The 21,217-nt window shown below is 38.9% G+C and overlaps 1 protein-coding gene and 1 pseudogene across 11 annotated transcripts in view; one reads left to right on the top strand and one right to left on the bottom strand.

Moving 5' to 3' along the window:
• Positions 1 to 21,217, bottom strand: part of LOC148775060 (uncharacterized) — a 237,036-nt gene that overhangs the window by 139,502 nt on the left and 76,317 nt on the right. For 2 of the 11 annotated variants that reach the window (XM_088844972.1, XM_088844973.1), the window contains 2 exons: positions 20,414 to 21,212; positions 11,330 to 11,466 (listed from right to left, as the gene is read on the bottom strand). The exons of 5 other annotated variants lie outside the window; for them this stretch is intronic. Coding sequence is in view for 1 of the 6 variants with exons in the window: in XM_088844970.1 (XP_088701096.1) it covers positions 11,829 to 12,188 (360 nt within the window). In the remaining 5 variants the exon portion in view is untranslated. Of the gene's footprint in view, positions 1 to 11,329; positions 11,467 to 11,519; positions 12,189 to 12,240; positions 14,833 to 17,761; positions 21,213 to 21,217 lie in introns of those variants that run through there. 4 more of the 11 variants (XR_016039431.1, XM_088844974.1, XM_088844970.1 and 1 more) reach the window with 4 other exon arrangements.
• On the top strand, positions 10,556 to 11,359 carry LOC148775061 (carboxy-terminal domain RNA polymerase II polypeptide A small phosphatase 2 pseudogene; annotated as a pseudogene).

Here is a 21,217-nt window from a genome sequence, read left to right on the forward strand (position 1 = left end):
ACATGAGCTGACCTGTAGACATATACAGACATTATTTTCTAAAAAAAACCAAGATTAGTGTGTAACCATTCATATTATAAAGGCATCAGCAGCTCTAAATGAATTTGACTTTCTGAGCAATAGACTTAAAAGCAGCTAAAACATATCTTTGATTATAACTTAATTTGCATGTAAAGTTATGTAATTACGATATTGCAGTGAGGCAGGGTTCAGTTCAGTTCAGTCGCTCAGTCGTGTCCGACTCTCCGCGACCCATGAATCACAACACGCCAGGCCTCCCTGTCTATCACCAACTCCCGGAGTTCACTCAAACTCATGTCCACAGAGTCGGCGATGCCATCCAGCCATCTCATTCTCTGTCGTCCCCGTCTCTTCCCACCCCCAATCCCTCCCAGCATCAGAGTCTTTTCCAGTGAGTCAACTCGTCGCATGAGGTGGCCAAAGTATTGGAGTTTCAGCTTTAGCATCAGTCCTTCCAAGGAACACCCAGGACTGATCTCCTATAGAATGGACTGGTTGGATCTCCTTGCAGTCCAAGGGACTCTCAAGAGTCTTCTCCAACACCACAGTTCAAAAGCATCAATTCTTCAGCAATCAGCTTTCTTCACAGTCCAATGCTCACATCCATACATGACCACAGGAAAAACCATAGCCTTGACTAGACTGAAGACTTTGGTGGCAAAGTAATGTCTCTGCTTTTTAATATGCTATCTAGGTTGGTCATAACTTTCCTTCCAAGGAGCAAGCGTCTTTTAATTTCATGGCTGAAATCAGCATCTAATTATATATACATATATAAATATATATAATCTGTATTAATATATATTATAAACTTCACTCATGGTTTCCAACATACATAAAGGAAAAACACTGCTTCTATCATAAATTTGATCCATTAGATTACATATAATAGACATTAAAATGCACTTAATAATGGTTTTATTCTCCTATAGAAGTCTTATAAAACTGTTTGTCCATGTAAAAATAGATGCTCTTCAAGGAAGTCTGAACTGATTCCCATTTTCCTCTAAGTAAATGTTCTTCTACTTGGAAGAAACATTTAAAATCTTTCAGCTGACCTTAAATTTACACCAAGTTTCTCTAAAATATTCATAAACTTTTATGATTAGTCATAACGGCTCCCCTTTCCCAAAATATTTATAGGTAAAGAAAAATTCCACATAATTTTCCTAAAATCCAGTTTCTTGATTTAGTTAAAGCTTTCATTGAAGCTACTGTCAGAACAAATATCTGTCTTACGAATGCAACTGCTATTAGAAGGAAGTCTTTTTTATTTGTGTATATTTTATGTATTTATTTTCATTAATCTTTATGTGTAGTTTTAAACAATAAAAACATTACTTTCAAGATACAATCTTTCTCTTCACAGACACTCCACCCCCCCAAAAAAAGTCATTTTCCACTATTCATAAGACATGGTGGTAAAAAAAAATTAAGGAAATTAAGGTATGTGCTAATTTGGCATCAGTAAAAATGAAGAAAGAAGAAATGAAGAGAAGTAATTAATTGTACATTACAAGCATTAGTCTCCTATAGGCTGAAAATTGTTTTTTAAGTCTCATGATTGATCGGGCAGTGCAGCATTGACTGAGAGCTTTGTAATGTTCCACTTTCTTTCTTTTTTTAAGCAAGAATAATATGTATATACATATATATCTTCTCACACAAAAGACCAAGAACAAATTAACAAAAAAAACTTGAAGGGAGCAAACAAGAGTGCCAAGGAGGTGAACACTGGATATGGAGTAATAGAATTATTAATTTTGTCAGACCTCAGGTCAAGTATATTGAAAAAAAAAAACAGAGGGGAGAAGATGGTGCTGAGAAAAAGAGCGATCAGAATGAGAGATGTGAATATCTTTGAAATTTAAAATATTATAAAAGTTAATATAAAACAAAAAGGTTTGGAAAATAATCTGGTAAGATAATTTTTTTTAGAAAAGTGGAAAATTTCAGAGAAATTGTATTTTAAAAAGTAGGTGATCAATCCAGCAATATAAGTGGCAGATGCATAAAGATGCAGAGGGCTGGGTTTAGCCAACCCAGGGATTGAACCCAGGTCTCCTGCATTGCAGGCAGATTTTTTACCAGCTGAGCCACAAGGGAAGCCCAATATATTGGTGATATTGTAGCTTTAGTTCCAGACCACTGCAGTAAATTGAATATTACAATAAAGCAAGTCATATGAACTTTTTGTTTCCTGGTGCATGTGAAAGTTATGTTTACACTATATAAAGTGTGCAGTAAGTATGTCTAAAAATTGACAAAACATATTTTAAAGTACAGTATTGGTAAAAAAAAAATGCCAGTCTTCAGTGAGTTTCAATTTTTTTGTAACAATAACATTAAAGATCACTGTTCATACAATGAATATAATAATGAAAATTTTTGAAATATTGTGAGAATTCCACAAATGTAACACAGAGACATAAAGTGAGAAAATATTATTGAGAAAATGGCACCAATAGATTTGCTCAGCACATGGCTGTCATAGACCCTGTAGTCATCAGTGTGTACTAGAATTGCCCAGGCAAACAGAGTGATTAATCACCAAATATGTTAATTATCCATAATTAAACGAGTTTCAGTTTTCTTAACAGAAATGTTAGACGCAAAAAAAAAAGGAAAATGCCTTCAAAATGTTGAAAGAAAATTACCTTAAATCGAATAATCTGTATTCTTAGGACATGCACATAAGTGTGAGAGAAAGATTTGCAGAAAAGATTTTGATGATGTAAAGGATCATTATTAAGGATCATTTTTGTCAAAGTAGTAGTACAAATTATAGTAAGTAGAACATGATTAAAAATAGAGAAATAGAGGATGATTGATACTTTTAAAATTTTCTACAAGTTCAGTTATATGACACATAAAGAGATAAATTGTTATAGAAATGGGAGTAGACATAAGATTGAAGAAAAATTGGAAGGTTGTTTTTAGTAAGTTAGAAGTTGACCACAGCTTAGTGATCGATCACTTATTTTTCAGTAGGTAAGCTCAAGTCCTTTGTACCCTTATGATCCACAGCATTTACCATTGGATCTGTGTATGGCCCAAAAACTGATTTTTTTTTGTCTTTTTATTATTATATTGAAAAATTATAAATAATTATAGTCATATACTTGTCAGAGTTCTACCTTTTCCATCACTGATTTATTTTTGAAAATTTTTTATGTTGGAGTGGAGTTGATTAACAATGTTGTGATAGCTTTAGGTGAACAACAAAGGGACTCAGCCACATATATACATGTATCCATTCTTCTCCAAACTCCCCTCCCATCCAGGCTGCCACATAACATTGAGTAGAGTTCCCTGTGCTATTGAGTAGGACCTTGTTGGTTATTCATTTTAAATACAGCTGTATTTACATGTAAATCCTAAACTTCCAAACTATCCCTTCATTCCGTCAAAGTTCAAGAAATTTACTAGCTTTAACACCTTCGACTCAGAGGTATCCTTTCCTTGACTGTCTTTTTCTTGATCTTTCTTGACTGTCTCTTTTAAATTTCTGTCCATCTACATTTTAAATTAAAAAAATTTTTTTTCAATCTTTAAACTTTTTATTTTGTATTGGGGTAGAGTATAGCTGATTAACAATGCTGTGGTAGTTTCAGATGAACAGCACAGTGTCTGTCCATCTACATATTGAGTAACAGAGAGTTAGTTGACTCTGAACACGAGCAACCTAAATGGGAGATGGTGAGACTGGGGAGAATGAAAATACTAATTTGCTTCTACTGCCCATCCAAACTAGGTTCTTCATGAGAGGGAGTTAGCAGATGAGCATGGGACTCAAACTGAGTCCATTCTGAATACCTCTCACTATACAGACCTGGGAAGGGTGGTCTCTACCAGTCCTTGGTTTTGCCCCTGCCAACCAAAATTGATCTCTGTAATAGGACACGATGGGGGGTGGGTGGGAATAGATGCTGCCCTTGGCACAGAGGTCACAGCCTCTCTGTTCTTACCAAATACCTGTAGATTTTCTTAAGTAAATGTTTTATACTTCTTATATGCTCTTTGGTCAATTTCCAGAGCTTTAATTGACCATCTTAGACAACTGTGATGAGGTTAATTGTTGTTTGAGGGGTACAGGATTCACTCACAGATATCCTAAATCTATGATAGGGGATTTGAGGAAAGAGGAGGAAATATGCACTTTTCAAAGAGGATAATAAGAAACAGAAATTCCAGGGACACATAAATGGACAAGAACTGAGCTATAAAGCAGAGCTTGAATTTACAGTCAATTAAATTTTGGTGAAACAATTTCAGAGATAACAGATTTGATTTTCCAAGAGTGATCAGTGTTGTGTGCGAAAGGGTTTATCTGTTGGATAGACAGATTAATCTTTAACTAGAAATGATGTAGATTTATCAGGAAAAAAAAGACTTCAGGGAAAGAAAATGGATGGAAAATATAAGTATAAGCAAATTAATGAACCAAGGTAATAACTTTTATAAGAAAGAACACAGATAACAAGGATGTTGAAACACCAAGAGGAAATAAACTTGTGAAGATATTTATGATCTCTGAAATCTCAGTGTAATTACTTTGGAGGAATCTCAGTTTGTCTTCAAAAGTATTCCCAGAGTAATTTCTAGTTAATGATAAATCTTATGTCCTTCAGAACAGCAATTGCTGCTATCATTTAAGACTTGTAATTGTACATGAAATCATCAAGCAATTATACAGAGAAGTTTTGTTGGAATTTCAATAGGTATTAAATCATCCAAGGGCCTTAGTCACCACCGTTTCCTTGTCCGCACAGCTCCACCATTTCTTTAGTCTCAGTGTTTCTTACCTCTCTCAGATATCACTCTTGTAGCGCCAAATCACTGTGTACTGTAATCAGCCAATTTGCAGGAAAGGGGTGCACCATGCTGTCAGTTATCAACCTTCTACTTCAGTCACTCACTTTGAATATCTCTCTGCATTGCACTGTGAAGAAGAGCCCAGAAACCTTGTTTCCCGGTCTCCCTTCATTTTGTGGTTCCAGATTAGAGTTGCTTCTGAGAGTAACAAAAAATATTTGAAAGTTGGTAAAAGGAAAATCTACTTTTCTTGAGAGGTCACAGAACTAGCACATGGGTTTCTCTGTATTCTTTGTAATCACTCTATTTTTGACACCTTTTAAGGTGGTAGGGAATTTTCCCAACAACTTTTGGGATGTTGATTCAGTATTTCACAATGAGGTCATCAGTGAATATTGCCCACCTTGACACTCATTCTCCCAGCTCTTTTACACTTTTCTATAAGTCCAACATCAGATGTATGTTAAACTCCTTTATGTCTTTAATACTTCAAATGGCCCTGTGTTCCTGGCAAGTCCCATATCGATTCAAGGGATACTTACTGGAAGGGTGGTTATGTCAAAATATGTTAGCTTAATTATTACAAATTGCTAGACTTGTTACTTTGATGGCACAGGAGATACTACTGTCAGAAATGATTAGGACCTTTGAACTGTGGTGTTGAAGAAGATTCTTGAGAGTCCCGTGGACTGCAGGAGATCCAAACAGCCAATCCTAAAGGAGATCAGTCCTGAATATTCATTGGAAGGACTGATGCTGAAGCCAAAGCTCCTGTACTTTGGCTACCTGATATGAAGAGCTGGCTCATTTGAAAAGACCCTGATGCTGGGAAAAATTGATGGCAGGAGAAGGGGACGACATAGGATGAGATGATTGGATGGCATCACCGACTCGATGTACATGAATTTGAACAAGCTCTCTGCTTTTTAATATGCTATCTAGGTTGGTCATAACTTTCCTTCCAAGGAAAAGTTAATTTCCTGGCTGCAATCACCATCTGCAGTGATTTTGGAGCCCCCCAAAATAAAGTCTGACACTGTTTCCACTGTTACCCCATCTATTTCCCATGAAGTGATGGGACCAGATGCCATGATCTTCGTTTTCTGAATGTTGAGCTTCAAGTCAAACTTTTCAGTCTCCTCTTTCACTTTCATCAAGAGGCTTTTGAGTTCCTCTTCACTTTCTGCCATCAGGATAGTGTCTGCATATCTGAGGTTATTGATATTTCTCCCAGCAATCTTGATTCCAGCTTGTGCTTCTTCCAGCCCAGCATTCCTCATGATGTACTCTGTGTATAAGTTAAATAAGCAGGGTGACAATATACAACCTTGACGTACTCCTTTTCCTATCTGGAACCAGTCTGTTGTTCCATGTCCAGTTCTAACTGTTGCTTCCTGACCTGCATACAGGTTTCTCAAGAGGCAGGTCAGGTGGTCTGCTATTCCCATCTCTTTCAGAATGTTCCACAGTTTATTGTGATCGACACAGTCAAAGGCTTTTGCATAGTCAATGAAGAAGAAATAGATGTTTTTCTGGAACTCTCTTGCTTTCTCCATGATCCAGTGGATGTTGGCAATTTGATCTCTGGTTCCTCTGCCTTTTCTAAAACCTGCTTGAACATCTGGGAGTTCATGGTTCACATACTGCTGAAGCCTGGCTTGGAGAATTTTGAGCATGATTTACTAGCATGTGAAGTGAGTGCAACTGTGCGGTAATTTGAGCATTCTTTGGCATTGCCTTTCTTTGGGATTGGGATGAAGACTGACCTTTTCCAGGCCTGTGGCCACTGATGAGTTTTCCAAATTTGCTGGCATATTGAGTGCAGCACTTTCACAGCATCATCTTTCAGGATTTGAAAGAGCTCAACTGAATTCCATCACCTCCACTAGCTTTGTTTATAGTGATGCTCTCTAAGGCCCACTTGACTTCACATTCCAAGAAGTCTGGCTCCAGGTGAGTGATCGCGCCATCGTGATTATCTTCGTCATGAAGATCTTTTTTGTACAGTTCTTCTGTGTATTCTTGCCACCTCTTCTTAATATCTTCTGCTTCTGTTAGGTCCATACCATTTTTGTCCTTTATCAAGCCCATCTTTGCATGAAATGTTCCCTTGATATCTTCATATCCCTTCTAGGCTTTGCTGAATTTAAACTTGCATGGACAGTGCAAAATGCATCACAGTCTAGCCCTCTGGTTGCTGACATGTGTTTTTGACTTTGATTTTAAAATATGTCATAACTTAAAAAAATGTGAAAATGGAACATAATATCTTAGAATGGAAAAGAACAATGATTTCACAATAATCTTATTTGACTTCATAAACTACTGAACTAATAGTATGTAAGTTGCCCCACAATGTGGACCTTAAGTGCTATAGACCAAATGTGTGTCACCCTTCTAAATTCCTGTGTTAAAACCTTAATCCTCAATTAGGATTGGATTAAATTATTAGCTCCTTGTGGCACAATCAATGCAACTGCAAAAACAGGAAGAGAAAAGAAGTCTCTTTGTGAGGACACAGGAGAAAGACAACTGTCTGCAAACCAGGAAGAAAGACCACACCAGATTCTGACCACGCAGGGAAGTTGATCTCAGACTTATCAGCCTTCAAACTGTGAGAATACTTTTCTGTTGTTTCATCCACTGAGCCTATGGTTTCCTATAACAGTTCAAACTAAGGCATCAAGGAACAATAAACACAAAGAATCTTAAATCAGACCTAAAACTTAAGTCATATAACCTAAGAGTGACAATTGTTAGTCACTCAGTCATGTCTCTTGTGACCCTGTGGACCCACTAGGTTCCTCTGTCCATGGAATTATCCAGGCAAGAATACTGGAGAGCATCTCCATTCCCTTCTCCAGGGGATCTTCCCAACCCAGGGATCAAACCCAGGTCTGCATTGAAGGCAGATTCTTTACTGTTTAAGCCACCAGGAAAACCTGAGAGTGATCTTCTCTATAAGGCTAAGGCTTATGCTGACCACATTTCATAATGTATTTGCAAAGAATCTTGGACACCATATTTTAAATTACACTTCAAAGATTGCATTTATATAGATATATTTATTTATTGGAGGTAAATTACTTTACATTAATATATTGGTTGGTTTTGCCATACATTGACACAAATCCGCCCCGGGTGTACATGTGTTCCCTTTCTTAAACCCCCCTCCCATCTCCCTCTTCCCCATATCCTCCCTCTAGGTCATCCCCGTGCACCAGCCCCAAGCATTCTGTATCATGCGTCGAACCTGGACTGGTCACTTATGATAATATACATGCTACAATGCCGTTCTCCCAAATCATCCCACCCTCACCCTCTCCCACAGAGTCCCAAAGACTGTTCTATACACCTATGTCTCTTTTGCTGTCTCGTATACAGGATTAAGGTTACCATCTTTCTAAATTCCATATATATGCGTTAGTACACTGTATTGATGTTTTTCTTTCTGGCTTACTTCACTCTGTATAATAGGCTCCAATTTCATCCACCTCATTAGAACTGATTCAAATGCATTTTTTTTGATGGCTGAAAAATACTCCATTGTGTATATGTACCAAAGCTTTCTTATCCATTCACCTGCAGATGGACATCTAGGTTGCTTCCATGTCCTGGCTATTATAAACAGTGCTGCAATGAACACTGGAGTACATGTGCTTCTTTCAATTCTGGTTTCCTCAGTGTATACACCCAGGAGTACGATTGCTGGATCATATGGCAGTTCTATTTCCAGTTTTTTGAGGAATCTCCATTTTCTTAATATGTGATCAGTCAGTAACTTTTCTTATCTTTCCACGAATCTTAAAAGAAGTTTCTGAAATAGCATTTTTACAATTAATTCTTATGGAGTTCCTTAGGTAAGAATTTGTTACATTATCCATTTTTTAGATTTTTTTGCTGTGGGCCATTTTTTAAATGTCTATTGAACTTATTACAATGTTGTTTTTGTTGGTTATTTTCTGTTTGTTTTTTTGTTTTGGCCACGAGGTATGCAGTATCTTAGCTCCCTGACCATGAATTGAACTGTCACCCTTTGCACTGAAAGGCAAAGTCTTAACCACTGGACTGCCAGGGAGGTCCTTTTTAGAGTTCATGTTTAAGACATGCTGTTTCTTTTGTGCAACCATTTTCTGCAAGCAAATAGCACATTTTACAGGAACACTGGTGTGCTTTTACACTTTTAGTTAGAGAAATCAAAGAAACATAAAAAGAAGCTTAACAAGAAAGAGCACAGAATAAACACTCATCTATGAGAAGACTTGACAGAATGGGCAGTAGTCAGTAGCACACTGCCCATGGATTATTTTAATGTTCTTGGCTCTGTCAGTGCTTACAAAAGCAAAATTATTTTGTTCTCTAAACATAATTTTGGTCTAATGTTGCAATAAAAGGGAAGAAGTAATGGAAGAGGGGTGGTGATGAAGGACTAAGAAGCAGTGGAAATTAATGGTCATAGTCTCTCATGAATATTCTCTTAATTAAAATTTCTGTGTTATTTATTTATATATATATACACGTATATAAATATATATGTATCTGCTTCTGTGTAAATGTACATATCTAAATAATGACGGCATTTAAATACATAGTTCTTTATTATGGGTTATGTTACTTTCAGTGAATATGTCCTTGAAATAATTAAATGACTCTATTTTCATGGTTATATTATGAAGGATACACATTGCTTTTAGAAGCTCATAGTTTCAATCTTATATTTTAATCTTATTAAGAGTTTTATTACAGAATTCATGTTAGTTTTAAAACTGCTTTTATTTAAAACTCAGGAAACATTTTTTTGGAAAGGTTTATTTGGGAAATTCATTATGATGGCAAAATCTAACAGTAATATTATAAATACCATAAGAACTATATTTTTTCCAAGAAAATTTAGAGAGATTATGACAAAAACATAAACTCACCTCAAAAAAAAAATTACGTGGTACCCTAAATGCATAGGATATGACTTTAATAACTAATGGCAGTATTTCTTGTGAAGACTAAGAAACGCCAACCATGGTAAAGATTTCTAACTAAGCCATGTGATGAACTGGCACAAGCTATCGCTTGTGCTGTGACAATATTTTTTAACAAATCAGATATGAGTATGAAAAGGAAGAAATGTGTTTTAAGTATCCTTACCTGAAAGCTGTAGAAATAGCAAAATGAGTTGCTAAAAGTTGTTATTACTTTTTTTAGTAGATGGCTATAAGGCTACTACAAAGTAGTGGTGGGGATCATCCATTTATAATCATTATCCCTTCAAATTACTTCCTGAGAATTTTGAAGTTCTTACCTGAATTTAAAGAAATCCAAATCTGTTACTTACAGGAGAGAGAATTCACCATCCTTACATCTATATTCAAATCTTCAATTCTATGTCAAATTTTCAGCAAAGAAATCGCTACTTATTGTGTTGGACCCAAACTGAGGAGCCCGGAGCTGCCGCCGGGGGATCGGGGCTGGGGGCACCCGGGAAAGCCGCTACCCGGGTCGCCCGCTCTCCATACAGGCCGCCTCCCTTCCCGGCCCAGGGAGGGAACAAGAGCCGGGATGTGAACAGCAGTGGGAGTCGGAGTCTCGGGAGCCGGAGCCTCGGGAGCCGGAGCCGGAGCCGGAGCGGGCCCCAGCCCAGGCCCCCCAGCCCAGCCCAGCCCAGCCCAGCCTGTGCGCCCGCGCGTCCTCCCACCCAGCCAGCCCGGGCCCGCGGGATTGTTAGATGGAACACGGCTCCATCATCACCCAGGCGCGGAGGGAAGACGCCCTGGTGCTCACCAAGCAAGGCCTGGTGTCCAAGTCCTCTCCTAAGAAGCCGCGTGGCCGTAACATCTTCAAGGCCCTTTTCTGCTGTTTTCGTGCCCAGCATGTTGGCCAGTCAACCTCCTCCACTGAGCTCTCCCCCTACAAGGAGGAAGCCAACACCATTGCTAAGTCGGATCTGCTCCAGTGTCTCCAGTACCAGTTTTATCAGATTCCAGGGACCTGCTTGCTCCCAGAGGTGACAGAGGAAGATCAAGGAAGAATCTGCGTGGTCATTGACTTGGACGAAACCCTTGTGCATAGCTCCTTTAAGCCAATCAACATAGTGCCTGTAGAGATCGAAGGGACCACTCACCAGGTATACGTGCTCAAGAGGCCATATGTGGACGAGTTCCTGAGACGAATGGGGGAGCTCTTTGAATGTGTTCTGTTCACTGCCAGCCTGGCCAAGTATGCTGACCCCGTGACTGATCTGCTGGACCGGTGTGGGGTGTTCTGGGCCCGCCTGTTTCGTGAGTCCTGTGTGTTCCACCAGGGCTGCTACGTCAAGGACCTCAGCCGCCTGGGAAGGGACCTGAGGAAAACCCTCATTCTGGACAACTCACCTGCTTCCTACATCTTCCATCCAGAGAATACAGTGCCTGTGCAGTCTTGGTTTGATGACATGGCGGACACTGAGTTGCTTAACCTGATCCCGATCTTTGAGGAGCTGAGCGGAGCCGAGGATGTCTACACCAGCCTGGGGCAGCTGCGGGCCCCTTAGCCTTCCCTGCTGCCAAGCCATGGCCATCCCAGTAGGGGGCTTTCCTACACTGTGCCTTTATGATCAGCCTGACAGAGTGGAAGCTGGAGCATCTCACCATATGAGGCCTGGAAATAGACGTGATTGGAAAGAGCGTTAGGACAGGTTAGATGCCCAGTGGGCAAATATCAGACCAGTGATACTCAACGCTCCCTGCTCCCCGAGTTGGGTTTTTGAGATGCGAGTGAGAGTCTGTGTGCACGTGTGTGTGGGGGTGTGTGTGTGTGTGTGTGTGTGTGTGTGTGTCTTGCCTTGAACTGTGGCCCCAGGATATAAGCGTTTCAGGTTGGGGGAGAAACTGAAGGATCAAGAGCCTCCTCCAGTTAGTCTGTCTCCTCTCCCTTCACCCTGAGAGCCACCGAGCTCCAGGCATGAAGACTGCTGAAGGCTCCATTGCCAAACCTATGGCCTTTCCTCAGTGTTGTAAGGTTTATGCCAAGGAGATAGTGGGGTCAGGGGCTGCCTTCGGGTGCCCCAGGCATGCATCTTTCTGAAGCCTTTCTCTTGCCAGCTGCTGCAGACAGAGAAACGACATTTCTGGGAAGATGAAAGCTTGTTTCCAGAACTGGTAGCCCCAGTGGCCATCAAGTCCTGTGGCCCGACAGCTGCCCTTGCTCCAGCTGAGTGCCTGACTCAGGTCCTGTCTGCATCTCCCTAAGGCCTGGGCACCAGGCCTGCCTTCCTCGCCACCTAGCCATATTCTTGAATCTGTGGGGAAGGAGGTCTTCTCCCTGCCCTGGAAGAGGACAGATAACTGATTTCCGTTCTTTTGACTCTGTTTTAAAATTCTCTAAAAAAAAAAAAAGAAAGAAATTGCTACTTATTTATTGTAAAGTAAAATCAAATATTTGAAACACATACAACACACTTTTAATAACTTATTCTTTAACCACCTTTTAAATTAGAATTAGGATTTTGAAGTTTTGATTGCTTTAATAGAGTTTTATAAGATCTGTTATAGTATAATAAAAAATAACACTGCATTGAGAATTAAGAGGAATCTGTCCACTATTAATCACACTCATTTCTGAAATTCATGTTCCTCTTCTTTAAAATAATTATATTGGATTTAATGATCCCCAGAAATATTTATATAAATGGTTATCATAGTAATTGTAAAGTGTCCGATTCCTTCCTTTGCACCTGAACAAAGAGTGTTTTGGAGACTGATAAAGCTTTAGGAGATTAAGAAACAATTTTGGAATATACTTGAGTCTATCAACAGTATGAGATTTTGAAGAGCAAAAATTGTTATATCCAGGCTTCACAGCTTGGGACATGTTCATTTTGAGAGACCTATCATACAGCCAAGAGAAGAACATCATACAGAAACTGACATAAATTATCATGTAGGAATTTTTTTTCTAATAGGTCCCTGTTGGTTATATATTTTAATTATAGTAGTTTATATATGTCAATCTCAAACTTTCTAACTATCCCTCCCCCTCTACCCTTCCCTCGCTAGTAACCACAAGTTCATTCTCTAAGTCTATGAGTCTGTTTTGGTTTTGTAAATAAGTTCATTTGTATCATTTTTAAAGATTCCACATATAAGCAATATCATATGACATTTGTCTTTCTCTGGCTGACTTACTTCAGTTAGTGTGATAATCTCTACGCCCATATATGGGTCCATATAGGTCCATATATGTTGCTGCAGATGGCATTTATTCCATTATTTTTGATGGCTGAGTAATATTCCATTGTGTGTGTGTATACACACACCACATCTTTCTTCCATTCATCTGTCAGTGGGCATTTAGGCATTAGGTTGCTTCCATATCTTGGCTATAGGAAACAGTGCTACAGTGAAATTGGGGTGCATGTGTCTTTTGAAACCATATTTTTCTCCAGGAATATGCCCAGGAATGGGATTCCAGGATCATAAGGTAGTTCTATTTTTAGTTTTTAAGAAACTTCCATACTGTTCCCCATGGTGATTTCACCTTTTTACATTCCCATCCACAGTGTGGGAGGGTTGCTTTTTCTCCACACCCTCTTCAACATTAATTGTTTGTGGGTTTTTTGATGATGGTCATTCTAACCACCATGAGATGAGACCTCACTGTAAAATTGATCTGAATTTTTCTAATAATTAGTGATGTTGAGCATCTATTCATGTGCCTCTTGGCTGTCTGTATGTCTTCTTTGGAGAAATGTCTTCTGTTCATCTTTTGATTGGGTTGTTTGTTTTTGGATGTTGATCTGCATAAGCTGTTTGTAAATTTTTGGAAACTAACCCCTTGTTAGGAATTGACTGTAAGAGAGAAGGAAAGTAAAGAAAGTGCTGAAGTTTATGTTTAGCAATGAAAGCATTCAGAATATGAAAACAAGTTAAAACTAGATTTTCAAACAAACAAAACTCTTTATATATTGTTTATGTTCCATACCCTGTGCCAGTCTTAAATGCTGTAACAAACATTTTCAGATTTGTCTTGTCCAGTATTTTTTCCAAAGCAAGCATTTTTTTTCCTTTTTTATTTTGTTACAGGAAACTGGTACTCAGAAGCTTAAACATTTTGCCAAAGAGAACATGTAAGATTAATAAGTGACAAACAAATTCAGCAGATAATTAGAATATATTAAGTCCTTATTAAATAACCACTAAAAGTTACCCTTATTATTCCACTTCAGAGAATAAAAATTAGAGCCAAAATGTTAACTATCTTGCTTGAGCTCTCACAGTAGAGAACTGGTGGAAATACAACTTCAGTACTGTTGGAGAGACAAACAGAGACCAAGACAATAAATAATTATTATCAACTGCTTCCTCTAAATGAGCAAGTATTCACAATGTGGTATTCAGTTCAGTTCAGTCGCTCAGTCGTGTCCGACTCTCCGCGACCCCATGAATCACAGCACGCCAGGCCTCCCTGTCCATCACCAACTCCCAGAGTACACTCAAACTCATGTCCACGGAATCGGTGATGCCATTAGGCTGGCCAAAAAATTCATTCAGGTTTTGGCCAACCCAATACTTCCCATTCTAGAATTCATGTATTTTCCATTTTTCCAGAATAATAAGCAAGAATCAGAATCACCTGGAGAGTTTATTACATACGGATTCTTCGATCCTGTCCCCAGAAGTTCTGATTCAGTTTGTCTTGGTGGTGATGCAGTAATTTCTATTTCTAACAAGCTCCCTGAAGATGCTGAGGATGACACCTCTGTTTTAGAAAATGTATTTCGAGAACCATTGCTCTACTGTACTGTATGGAATATTTACATATAATATTGTGAATTGATGCTTTTGAATTGTGGTGCTGGAGAACACTCTTGAGAGTCTCTTGGGCATCAAGGAGATCAAAGCCAGTTAATCCTAAAGGAAATCAACCCTGAATATTCATTAGAAGGACTGATGCTGAATTTCCAATAGTTTGTCCACCTGATGTGAAGAGCAGACTCATTGGAAAAGGCCATGATCCTGGAAAATACTGAAGGCAGGAGGAGAAGGGGACGACAGAGGATGAGATAGTTGGATGGCATCACTGACTCAATGGTCATGAGTTTGAGCAAACTCAAACTATCCAGGAGATAGTGGAGGGCAGGGAACCCTGGAAATGCTGCAGTCCCTGGGGTCACAAACACTCGGACATGACTTAGCAACTGAAAAACAACAAGTTTTTCTTTCAAATATTGTAAATATTTAACCTGGCAATTGTCATAATTTCCTTCAGAGCCAATGTTTTGGCAGCATACAACCATTACAGATTTGTGATAATATGACTTAAATTTAAGGATATATTTAGTGCTTTTTGTCTTTCAAATGCAATTTGTTTACATATTGGACAACACAGATTCTATCTCTGCCTAGAAACACAGAAGCCTCTATTTTCAACTCTGCTTCATAAGTGGAGAAATTGCGTTTCTCTTTTCCAAATAAATATTCATATTGATTTTCAGAACAATTTTTAAAGAAATTTTACTGCTTTATATTGCTGCTCATCTTGATCACAGCTGTTTTTAAATTCTTCAGTTATAAACATCACAAAATATGTTGAAACAGAAGCCAACAGACAATACATAATTGTTTGTACCATATACTACCCACAAAACATTGTGTGTCTAACACTATTGCATACGAAACATAATAAAATGGGGTCCATTTAAAGATCCTGTGGTAGATGAATGAACTGACATTCATAATGAGGGAAACAGAATCCCATCAATTTCCTATGCTAAACCTATCCTATCCTAAGCAATGTTTGAACTCAAACACTGAAAAGAAGCAAGGTTTCAGCAAGGTGTTCAGAATATTGAATCTTTACCCATATGTTATCCTTAAAATGGGTTTTATTTACCATGCCAATATGTAAATTATCTTCATTAAAATTATGACTTTAACCTTATGGAAACCACCAGCAGTGTAACATTCCTGACCTCAGAGAAGTTATGGCATATTTTAGCTGAATTTTGAAGAACTCAGCTTATGTAGGAAATAACCCTTGCCAGCAGTGCACTGATTTCTTTGATATTATTGTTTTCCCTTACTTCTTTAATAATTCATTGCTTTCTTGTGCTATCAGTTCAGTTCAGTTCAGTCACTCAGTCATGTCCGACTCTTTGTGACCCCATGAATCATATAACCTCCCCCAAAAAATCACTTGAGAATTTTAAGCCTATATTTTCCTCATATCTATTCTTCTCTTTATACTTAGACAAATTTAACCTTAAAGTTTATTTAAAGAATATTTTGCTTACATTTATAAAAAAAAGACATCAAAACCTTGAAACTGACATCATTTATGTTTTGCTTTGCTGTATTAGTCATATTCTTTGTTAACCTACCAATATTGTAGATGGCGGAATTGATGGTGTAATCCAACTGTATTGTATTTCTGAATCAAATATATTTTAGTGTAATTTAAAAATTATCTTATCAATATACAAAATTATAGCCCCATAATTAGCAAACACACAATTAGATAAATTCTAAATTTATTATAAAATTGTTTTATAAAATAATACTTCCTGGAATTTCAGTAATATTTATTTTTTATTCCTTAAGTTCAATTGTGTTGGCTTATACTTCATTTGAAGGAAAACACAAGTCAAGACATAAAGTGTAGTTTGTGTTTTCTCAACTAGGATTTACTCACCTTCTTTCCCTTTTCTAATGGTACCAGGGTCTCCTTTATAAAACAATTTCCCTTTACTTTTTTATTTGTAAAAATTTTATATTGAAGTATATTTGATTTTCAATTTTGTGTTAGTTTCAGCAAGGTGATTCAGATATATACATACATATGTAGGGTGCGTGTGCATGTATGTATATCTATTCTTCTTCAGAGTCTTTTCCCATAGAGGTTATTATGGATTGAGTAGAGTTCTCTGAGCTATACAGTAGATCCTTGTTGTTTATCTATCTATATATAAACAGTAGTGTGTGTTCTGTGCTTAGTCACTCAGTCGAGTCCAACTCTTGTGACCCCGTAGACTGTAGCCTGCCAGGCTTCTCTGACCCTGGAATTCTCCAGGAAAGTATACTGGAGTGGGCTGCCATTTCCTTCTCCAGGGGATCTTCCCAACCCAGGAATCGAACCTGGGTCTCCTGCATTGCAGGCATACTCTTTACCAACTGAATTAGTGTGTACATGTTAATCCCAATCTCCTAATTTATCCCTTCCTAGTAGCTTTCCCCTTTGGTAACCATAAATTTGTTTTTTTATGTTTGAGAGTCTTGTTTCTGTATTGTAAGTACATAATTTGTATCATTCTTTAGATTCCACATATAAATGATATCATGATATTTGTCTTCCTCTGTTTGACTTATTTCACTTAGTATGATCACCTCTATCTAGGTCCATCTGTGTTGCTGCAAATGGCATTATTAATATTCCATCATATATATGTACCACATCTTCTGTATCCATTTCTCTGTCAATGGGCATTTAGGTGGCTTTCATGTCTTGATAACTGTAAGTTAGGCTGCTGTGAATATTGGGCTGCAAGTATCTTTTCAAAGTATTGTTTTCTCCAGATATATGCCTAGTAATGAGATTGCTGGGTCACATGGTAGCTCTATTTTTAGTCTTTTAAGGAACCACCACACTATTCTCCATAGTGCCTGCACCAAGTTACATTTCCAAGTCCACTTTATATCACCACTGCACTTGATTTTTTTTTTTTTTTTTTTGCTGGAATATGCCATGAAGAGCATATCTTTTCCTATGGCATCCATGAGTGCTCCAATAACCAAATCCAAACTGATACTATATTTCCCCACATAGGCCCTGAAGACTGGCTAGGTGTGACCAAGATCAGTGCTAGAAATCCCAGGACACATTCCCTGTGGACATTTCCTATGGCACAGGATCAAACAAAGCCAGTTTGCTATCAGCAGGACAAAAGTGGAAACATGGCTGAGAGTAGGACTCGGTGATGTTTAATACCAATTCACTTCTGGAAAAGACTGATGTTGGGAGGGATTGGAGGCAGGAGGAGAAGGGGACGACAGAGAATGAGATGGCTGGATGGCATCACCGACTCGATGGACATGAGTTTGAGTGAACTCCGGGAGTTGGTGATGGACAGGGAGGCCTGGTGTGCTGTGATTCATGGGGTTGCAGAGAGTCGGACACGACTGAGCGACTGAACTGAACTGAACTGAACTGACAGTATAGTTCTATATAGCCAATTGTGTTAGTTGGGTTGTTGTTGTTCAGTTACTAAGTTGTGTCTGACACTTTCCAACCCTGTAGACTGCAGCACACCAGGCTTCCCTGTCCTTCACTGTCTCCCAAAGTCTGCGCAAACTCAGGTCCATTGAGTTGATGATGCCATCCAACCATCTCATCCTCCGTTGCTCCCTTCTCCTCCTACCCTCAATCTTTCCCAGCATCAGGTTCTTTTCCAGTGAGTCAACTCTGCATCAGGAGGCCAAATTATTGGAGTTTCAGCTTCAGCTAGTTGGGTACCTAGGCTTATTGTTCTGGACTTACAAACAAATTGGACTTATGAGCAAGCTCTTGGAACAGAGCTTGTATGTAAGTAGAAGACTTACTGTACAGCAACGGAAGGCAACAGCCAGGGGAGATCTTCTAGAAATTAAAACTTCCTATTACCTGAGAAGGGTTGGGATTTCTTAATGCTTTTCTATACAGCAAGATATGTGGGTGACCGCTGTTTCTTTTCTAGCCTTTCTTTCTCCAAATGGAAAATGCACTAACCTCTAAGCAGGGAGCCAGATATGGAATTGATTGCACTTCTTTTCAAAGAAGTTATAAAGGACTCAGTGTAAATAACAATGGAAAAAGAAAGCAGTAAAGGACTCTGAGATTCATTTGTATTTTTCAAATATAATCAGCAGTCTCCAAAAGTACTAGGAAAAAAAGGAATAATGAGATTCACAAAAGTTTTAGTTACCATACAACATTACAGAAGATAGACAAAGTTTAAAGATAGAGAAGATAAAATTATGGTTCAAAAAAAGAGCCATTTTGTAGGAAAGTGACAGGAGCTGAGAGTATAAAGGCGGTATATGAAGAAGTGAAGGGGTTTAAAAGCTTAAGAAAGAGAAAGAAGAAAAGAGACAAGAATAAGATATGAAATGGATAGAAATGATTATGAAGATTAGATATGCTGTCATTTGCTTAATTTCTTTGAAGCAGTCCAGATTATAATAAGATTAAAAGTACTGTCTAGGGACTTCCAGCTGGCCCAGAAGTTGTTGTTTAGTTGCCAAGTTGTCTCAGAATCTTTTGTGTCCCCATGGAATGTAGCCCACCAGGCTTCTCTGTCCATGGGATTTCTCTGGCAAGAATATTGGAATGGGTTGCCATTTCCTCCTCCAGGGGATGGTCCTGACCTAGGGATCAAACCTGTGTCTCTTGCATTGTCAGGTGAATTCTTTACCACTGAACCACCAGGAAACCCTTGGTCCATCAGTTAAGACTCTGCAATTCCAATGCAGGGGCTGTTGGTTCAATCCCTTGCTGGGGAGTGAAGATCCCACATACCATGTGGCAAGGCCAAAAAATTAAAAAATGAAAAAAAATAAAGGGAGTAAAAAGTAAATAAAAATTACATTGAAAAGCACTGCCTGAAGAGGTAAAGTGCTAAGAAGGAGTAGATAGCAGGCCATAGAAATTAAAATGTATTGAAGTTATAAAACTTATTTTTCTTGGTTACCTATGTAGATACAGAGCCATCTAAGATCATGGCGTCAAAGTAAATTGTGATCCAGGAAGCAAATTCTCAAACAGTTTGGACTAGAGTATTAAAGGCTTGGTGCTTCCAAGATGGCTCAGTGGTAAAGAATCTGCCTGCCGATGTAGGAGATGCAAGAGATGTGGGTTATATCCCTGGGTTGGGAAAATACCCTGGAGTAGGAAATGACAACCCACTCCAGTAATCTTGCCTGGAAAATTATGTGGACAGAGGCCTGGTGGTCTACAGTCCATGGGGTCACAAAGGATCATACATGAATGAGCAACAGAGTTCATGCATACACATGCGTGCACACACACATATTATAAGCTTAAGATATTATGCTGGTGAAGACAAATTGAAGATGCAAATGGTAGCAAAAGGGTCTTGGTGACAGCGCCAGACCACCCTGGACATTAGGGGCATGGGTTACAAGAAAATGAGCAAGCTTCCATACATGACATAGGAGAAACAGTGCTCTCAGAGAATCCAAATTTTGGCTTAGACAAGGAAGAAGGACAAAGTCTTAGTAAAGATGGTACCTTTGATGAGGGTGGGGAAAGTTCTTTAAAATGGAACTAAACTTAGGCAGAAAGATGGAAGCTTCTAGAAAGTTGGCATTGGAAGACAAGCTTGAAGAGAGAAAGCATAAATCATTTGGAGTGTGTGCTTTTATGAAAGAAATTTGATGAAAGAATTGCATTTAGGAACATGGTGCAGAGTAGCAAGAATGAGAGGTTTCAATCAGACTCAGGCTTAAGAAACAACTATGAAAAACCTTAAAAATGAATGGTTTGCTTTTTGAAGTGTTGAAACTTGCTGACAGTTCAGATATCTCAGTGCTATTAACCAGTGTGGTTCACTCACTATTTGAGTGGTCCTGCTGCTGCTGCCAAGTCGCTTCAGTCGTGTCCGACACTGTGCAACCCATAGACAGCAGCCCACCAGGCTCCGCTGTCCCTGGGATTCTCCAGGCAAGAGTACTGGAGTGGGTTGCCATTGTCTTCTCCGTGAGTGGTCCTAGATGCATCTTTTAAGGTCTGGGCATGGATTTTTTCACACGGTGCTCCAAATAACATCAACATCCTGTCCTCAGACAGCAGAGCTGCTAATCCTGATGTCTGCCCTGCTAGGCTGTGTAGCATTTCTAGCCATGGATCTGGAGACCCACTGGGAAGGCAGTGTCTGGGTAAAATGCCTTGTGTGTGTGTGTGTGTGTGTGCTCAGTTGCTCAGTTATGTCTTTTCTTTACAACCCCTTGGACTGCCAGTCACCTCTGTCCATGGGATTTCCCAGGCAAGAATGCCGGAGTGTGTTTCCATTTGCTTCTCCAGGGGATATTCCTGACCCAGGGAAAGAACCTGAATCTTTGCATTGCAGGTGGTTTCTTTACCACTGAGCCACTGAGATTCAACTGATACTCTTGAATACAAGTTTCTAAATTGTTACATGCCTTTTCATCACTTTTCTGCATCTTTAAATGACTGTTTCTGACAACTTTGCCCAGGTTTTTGTTGTTGGTGGTGGTGTTACTTGTTTGGAAGAACACTTTGCTCTGCTCTCCTGGAAGAACGACTCTCCTCCCCATTAACATAGCCCTTTGTTGCATCTTCATCAGGCAACTCTTTTGGTCAGGAATTCATCCCTGGTCAAAAGCTCTGGAGTTCTGGA

This window comes from Moschus berezovskii, chromosome 17, assembly GCF_049115385.1.
Source record: "Moschus berezovskii isolate FMDL1 chromosome 17, NW_MosBer_1.0, whole genome shotgun sequence".
Lineage (NCBI taxonomy): Eukaryota > Metazoa > Chordata > Mammalia > Artiodactyla > Moschidae > Moschus > Moschus berezovskii.